The sequence below is a fragment of the Palaemon carinicauda genome, chromosome 20, assembly GCF_036898095.1.
Source record: "Palaemon carinicauda isolate YSFRI2023 chromosome 20, ASM3689809v2, whole genome shotgun sequence".
NCBI lineage: Eukaryota > Metazoa > Arthropoda > Malacostraca > Decapoda > Palaemonidae > Palaemon > Palaemon carinicauda.
This window is the reverse complement of record NC_090744.1, coordinates 27,112,610-27,120,109: the sequence shown is the minus strand read 5'-3', so window position 1 is coordinate 27,120,109 and position 7,500 is coordinate 27,112,610. Positions and strand designations below refer to the sequence as shown.

The 7,500-nt window shown below is 40.4% G+C and overlaps 1 protein-coding gene across 1 annotated transcript in view; it reads left to right on the top strand.

Moving 5' to 3' along the window:
* The window catches only part of LOC137659705 (uncharacterized), a 68,497-nt gene that overhangs the window by 35,767 nt on the left and 25,230 nt on the right, over positions 1 to 7,500 (top strand). The window contains exon 3 of the mRNA XM_068394526.1: positions 1 to 1,494. This exon is cut by the window's left edge and continues 1,125 nt beyond it. Within this exon, the coding sequence (XP_068250627.1) occupies positions 1 to 1,494 (1,494 nt within the window). The remainder of the gene's footprint in view (positions 1,495 to 7,500) is intronic.

Here is a 7,500-nt window from a genome sequence, read left to right as displayed (position 1 = left end):
TCTTCTCCTCTACTGCCTCCTCCCCTCCACCACCTCTTCTCCACTGCCACTGCCTCTCCCCTCCACCACCTCTTCTCCTCTACTGCCTCCTCCCCTCCACCACCTCTTCTGCCTCCTCCCCTCCACCACCTTTCTCCTCCACTGCCTCCTCCCCTCCACCACCTCCTTCTCCTCTCACTGCCTCCTCCCTCCACCACCTCTTCCTCCTCTACTGCCTCCTCCCCTCCACCACCTCTTCTCCTCCACTGCCTCCTCCCCTCACACACCGTCTTCTCCTCTACTGCCACCTCCCCTCCACCACCTCTTCTCTCTCTGCCTCCTCCCCTCCACCACCTCTTCTCCTCTACTGCCTCCTCCCCTCCACCACCTCTTCTCCTCCACTGCCTCCTCCCCTCCACCACCTCTTCTCCTCTACTGCCTCCTCCCCTCCACCACCTCTTCTCCTCCACTGCCTCCTCCCCTCCACCACCTCTTCTCCCTCTACTGCCTCCTCCCCTCCACCACCCCTCTTCTCCTCTACTTGCCTCCTCCCCTCCACCACCTCTTCTCCTCCACTGCCTCCTCCCCTTCCACCACCTCTTCTCCTCTACTGCCTCCTCCCCTCCACCCACCTCTTCTCCTCCACTGCCTCCTCCCCTCCACCACCTCTTCTCCTCTACTGCCTCCTCCCCTCCACCACCTCTTCTCTCTACTGCCTCCTCCCTCCACCACCTTCTTCTCCTCTACTGCCTCCTCCCCTCCACCCACCTCTTCTCCTCTACTGCCTCCTCCCCCTCCACCACCTCTTCTCCTCTACTGCCTCCTCCCCTCCACCACCCTCTTCTCCTCCACTGCCTCCTCCCCTCCACCACCTCTTCTCCTCTACTGCCTCCTCCCCTCCACCACCTCTTCTCCTCTACTGCCTCCTCCCCTCCACCACCTCTTCTCCTCTAGCTCTGCCTCCTCCCCTCCACCACCTCTTCTCCTCCACTGCCTCCTCCCCTCCACCACCTCTTCTCCTCTACCTGCCTCCTCCCCTCCACCACCTCTTCTCCTCCACTGCCTCCTCCCCTCCACCACCTCTTCTCCTCTACTGCCTCCTCCCCTCCACCTCCACACCTCTTCTCCTCCACTGCCTCCTCCCCTCCACCACCTCTTCTCCTCTACTGCCTCCTCCCCTCCACCCACCTCTTTCTCCTCTTACTGCCTCCTCCCCTCCACCACCTCTTCTCCTCCACTGCCTCCTCCCCTCCACCACCTCTTCTCCTCTACTGCCTCCTCCCCTCCACCACCTCTTCTCCTCCACTGCCTCCTCCCCTCACCACCTCTTCTCCTCTACTGCCTCCTCCCCTCCACCACCTCTTCTCCTCTACTGCCTCCTCCCCTCCACCACCTCTTCTCCTCTACTGCCTCCTCCCCTCCACCACCCTCTTCTCCTCCACTCCTCCTCCTTCATCTCCCAACCATCCCCTCCTTTTCCCCTTCCCCCATTCTTCATTCCTATCCCCCTTCCCAGTCTTACCTCCTTTCCATTCCTCCTCCCCCTTCCCTCTCTTCCCCTTTCCTCTTATTCCTCTCGTCTCTCTTTTATTAAACCTATCGCGTATCTTATCGGCCATCTGCAATGTTATTTACCGTCGCTTTCGCTGTTTGCTTTCCTTCCGTGTCTGGCCGTGTGTGTTGGGACACGCCCCGTCTCTTGCCTGTCTCTTTGCTCTATTTCATTTATCTGTCTCATTTTCCCCCTCTGTTTTTTTTATTGGTTTAATCTATATATTCCTCTCTTGTCTATTGTATTTTGTATTTTTTTTCATGTCGTTTGGTACTGGCTGGATTTCACCTCTGTCAATTTGTTTATTTATGTATTTTCAGTTATTTTTTTATTCACTGTCTCATTTGCTCTATTTAATTTATCTGTCTTTTTTCCCCCTCTGTTTATTATTATTTTAATCTATATATTCATCTCTTGTCTATTGTACTTTGAATTTTTTATGTTATGTCGTTTGCCATTATTTATTTATATATTTTCTGTTTCTTATTGTTTGTTAATTCATTTTTTTCTGTCTATTTTGAGTTGGGTGTTCAGTTTCTGTCTATTGGTATAGACTGGGACTTCCCTTCGTCTATTGATATCATTGATCTATCAGCATATCCGTCTGTATTTCATTGATTGCATTTAATTTTCCTTCTTTTTTCCGTTGTTATTCCACCTTTATTCACTCTACTCTTATTGGCTTCGTTTATATATATATATATATATATATATATATATATATATATATATATATATATATATATATATATATATATATATATATCTAAGAGGCCGTGATAAAGTATACACAGGAAATAAGATAAAGCAATGATATGTATATATATATATATGTATATGTATATATATATATATATATATATATATATATATATATATATATATATATATATATATATATATATATATATATCATTGCTTTATCTTATTTCCTGTGTATACTTTATCACGGCCTCTTAGATATATATATATATATATATATATATATATATATATATATATATATATATATATATATATATTATGGGAATTTAATGATTCTTACGTCATTGCTTCATCTTATCTTCTGTAATACTGGGGCTCTTCGTTGCCTTCTATATAGAAATCAGTATTTGATGGATTTTTTTTTATTTATAAACATTCCGCAATCTATCTCATTATGTCCCCTTCATTCGTTTATGCCTCATATACTTTACTTCTTCCATTTCTTCCACTTCCTTTATTATCTTTATCAATTCACATTATTTTCAACTTGAAGAGAGATTACAACTATAAGAGAGATTACTTGAGTGCCATGTGTGGATGAGATCATGATGAGGGGTAGATGGAGATGGTCTGGGCATGCTCTTCGCACCCCCCAAAAGAGATTAGCTCTCGAAACGTTCAGCTGGGGTCCATGAGATACTAGAAGCGTTGGAAGACCCAGGCCTACATGGCTCAGCACTATGCAGCGCGAAGTAGATGATGAATGGAGAAGTATTGATTTAAAAGCTCAAGATAGAGAAGACTGGAAAAATCTAACCGAGGCCCTTTGCATCAATAGTTTATATATGAAAGATCTGTTTTAATGTTGTTACTGTTCTTAAAATATTTTGTTCTAATTGTTCATTACTTCTCTTGTAGTTTATTTCTTTATTTCATTTCCTCACTGGGCTATTTTTCTTTGATGGAGCCCTTGGGGTTATAGCATCCTGCTTTTCCAACATATAGTTTATTTATTTCCTTATTTCCTTTCCTCACTGTGCTATTTTTCCGTGTTGGAGCCCTTGGGTTTATAGCATCCTGCTTTTCCAACACATAGTTTATTTATTTCCTTATTTTCCTTTCCTCACTGGGCTATTTTTTCTGTGTTGGAGCCCTTGGGTTTATAGCATCTTGCTTTTCTAACTAGGGTTGCAGCTTGTCTAATAATAATAATAATAATAATAATAATAATAAAAGGTAAAATAATGATAATAATAATAATAATAATAGTAATGAATAAAATAATAATAGTAATAATAATAATAATAATAATAATAATAATAATAATAATAATAATACCTCTTATCTATTTAACGATCCATTCCATCATTTCAATCGGTAATGATTCTGACGTATTGGCAACCTAATGATTTACACCGGTCCTGGCCGCTGTGATTACCGGTTGGTTACCTGTAGATTGGTAATATCCTTCCAGGCGTGGGGATTGCGTATTCCAGACCTCGATTCCAGCCTGCCCCCAACCCATTTCTTTACGAATTTGATTATTTTTTTTATTGTTCATTGATGGCAAATGTGTTAAAAATGATTTTGGCATTTTGGGCGATGACTCTTTAGTGAATTAAGATATAGAAAAATATTGGTAAGACCTATTACGAGATACTATCATCGTTGATTATATTATACTTTTAGTTTGGGTTTAAATCTCTCTCTCTCTCTCTCTCTCTCTCTCTCTCTCTCTCTCTCTCTCTGCCATAATTCACTGCTTTGGTCAACTGTGCATTATTTTTAAGAAGTCACATTCAGACCGTTCTATACTTGCCAATACTTGGACTCGAGAGAGAGAGAGAGAGAGAGAGAGAGAGAGAGAGAGAGAGAGAGAGAGAGAGAGAGAGAGAGAGAGAGTAAACAAATTTGGGAAAACATAAGGACTGAGAGTGCCACAGTGGATCATTGTCTATATTGCATCCTTTGTATTTGGATCTCACTAGATTGTACCGTCCTGTACCATCCTGTACGTAGTACTGTGTGTGCAGTTAGTTCTAGCAGATCTTTCATTCATAAAATATAGAATGAGACTTATGTCAGATTGTTAAAAAAATACATTGGCTGCAAGTTTGATCTTTAGAAGTTCCACCGATTCAACTACCTGATTAGGGAGATCATTCCACAACTTATTCCTGGGACTGAATATTTCCAATGAAGAAATTTGAGAAGTGTTAAACCTAGGCCTGGTGGATTTCAATGGCATCAGCGTTGGCAATAGCTCCTTTTTTTTTTTTTATTCCAGAAACGTCTCTCCACTATTGTGTCTTCGGTAACAAGAGCTCCTCTCTTCTAACCTGGATTTACTTCTTAATCGGGTTCTTCTCTTTGTTCATCTCTGTTCCCAGGGATCTTTTCATATTCTGTTCTTCTCTTTGTTTCTCTCTTTTCCAAGGGATCTTTTATTATTCTCTTGTGATTCTGTTTTCCTTTTCGTTCCTTTCTTCTCTAATCTGTTCTCCGTTTCTCTCTTTTCCCAGGGATTTTTATTATTCTCTTGTATTTCTGTTTTCCTTCTTCGTTCCTTTCTTCTCAATCGTGTTCTTCTCTCTGTTTCTCTCTTTTCCCAGGGATTTTTATTATTCTCTTGTATCTCTGTTTTCCTTCTTCGTTCCTTTCTTCTCAATCGTGTTTTTCTCTCTGTTTCTCTCTTTTCCCAGGGATTTTTATTATTCTCTTGTATTTCTGTTTTCCTTCTTCGTTCCTTTCTTCTCAATCGTGTTCTTCTCTCTGTTTCTCTCTTTTCCCAGGGATTTTTATTATTCTCTTGTATTTCTGTTTTCCTTCTTCGTTCCTTTCTTCTCAATCGTGTTCTTCTCTCTGTTTCTCTCTTTTCCCAGGGATTTTTATTATTCTCTTGTATTTCTGTTTTCCTTCTTCGTTCCTTTCTTCTCAATCGTGTTCTTCTCTCTGTTTCTCTCTTTTCCCAGGGATTTTTATTATTCTCTTGTATCTCTGTTTTCCTTCTTCGTTCCTTTCTTCGAGATCGTGTTCTTATCTCTGTTGTCTCTTTTCCCAGGGATTTTTATTATTCTCTTGTATTTCTGTTTTGCTTCTTCGTTCCTTTCTTCTCGATCGTGTTCTTCTCTGTGTTTCTCTCTTTTTCCAGGGATCTTTTCTTATTCTCTTCTTTCTGTTTTTCTCCTTTGTTCCTTTCTTCTCAATCGTGTTCTTCTCTCTGTTCCTCTTTTTCCCTGGGATCTTTTCTATTTTCTTGTAGTTCTCGTTTTCCTTCTTCGTTCCTTTCTACTCGATTGTGGTGTTCTCTTTATTTCTCTCTTTTCCCAGGTAACTTCTCTTATTTTCTTGTATTTGTTTTCCTCCTTCGCTCCTTTCTTCTATGTTCCCAGGCAGATCTCGTCTTTCCTCAATGGAGAATAGTGCGCGTCATCACTTATGAGATTAATCGAGATGGCTATTGAAGGACAGAGAAATGCTTAGGTACAATTTCGATTTGTTCTCGTTTATTTTCCAGCTTGAGTCCGTTTCGTCCTAGAAGGGATGGCGTCAGAGAAGGCAGAACAATAGTCCCTCTCTTATTCTCCCCCTCATAGCTTCTACAATTTGTATGTGTATAATTCGTAACGGCATTGATGACATTTTTATGGGGCCAGTTTAAAGAAATAGATGAATTGTTTGCACGAAGTGGCATTCTTGTTCAAAGAAATTCATAAGAAAAAAATGCTTCAAGGGTCTTATTGTTACCCATTGACCTTCGCGCCAGGTCTCTCCCCGTCAATCTGGTTTTGTCCCCCATTAATTATTACTATTTTATTTTATCTTCAGCCTTTAAGATTTAGAGGTTTAAATGCAACTCATGAATGGCAAAGGCATATATCCTTATGATCAGAGACCAATCCTCCTCTCCACCCAAGCTTTTACGAGGGAGGGCCAGACAATGGCTGCTGATGTCTCCCCCAAACACCCTTCATCCTCAGATCACAAGAATGATGAGGTTGCAGACACGACAAGAAACTATCCGGCATGAACCCCAGTCCAGCAGAACACTAGGCAGGGACTTTTTCAATATGCCAACACAATCCCCGGTGTTGATCTTATGTATATATCGTCAGTCTCTAGGGCATTGTCCTGTTAGGACATTGTCTTGTCCCTTGCCTCTGCCATTAATGAGAGCCTTTAAATATCTAATCTTGGTGTTCTTGTACGTTTGCGCATGCCTTGATGATCCGCTTGCTAGGACAAAGATGAGAGAGAGAGAGAGAGAGAGAGAGAGAGAGAGAGAGAGAGAGAGAGAGAGAGAGAGAGATCCCTGCGTGTGTTATTTTATGTTTAATTGGAGTGCAATAGGCGAAGTCACAATAAAATACGGCCGAGTTTCAATCGCACTTTCTGGTGATGGAGAGAGAGAGTGAATTGTCCTGTCAGTCGCTTCTTTTTTTATCTTTTAGTTCCTTTTATTTCGTTCTTCCGTTTTATTAATAAATTTTATTCATTCATTTTTTTTTTTGGCTTTGTTTATTTTTCGTTTTGTTTGAAGTGGGAGAAGTCGTACGGAAAAGTCCCGGCTCCGTCCGAAGTGACTTCGTTGATATGACCTCGGCTTTTTAGGATTTTAATATTCCTCTGTCTCTGTATATAGATATGCATTTATATATATATATATCTGTAAATATATATATTTCTCTCTCTCGCAGCTTCGATTCGCAAGGAAATTGTTCTTTCATTCGTATTTTTGTTTGTTTATTTATTTATACGTTCTTTGGCACAAATGGTGTTCTCGGAATTCGGGACATTTTTATTATTTTCTAGAAATGACGAAACTTCGACTTCAGATTTAAAACGTTTATTGTATTAAGCGGAGGCCGACGGCGTTGGAAATTTGAACGAAAGATGAGGTGATGAGTTGGATTTGCTCAAAGAACCAGCAAGGGTTTTGTGTATAGTATCGCTTGCAGTGAGCCTCTTGAGGTGCACCGTAGGCAGCACTGAAGGTTCTTGCGTTGCTGTATGTCTTTTACTCTTCATTTGTTTAATTTGGTCTTTCCTTGTCTAACACACACACACGCACACACACACACACACACATATATATATATATATATATATATATATATATATATATATATATATATATGTATATATATATGTGTATATATATATATATATATATATATATATATATATATATATATATATATATATATACACATATATATATATATAAATATATAATATGTGTGTGTGCATGGGCATAAATTTTC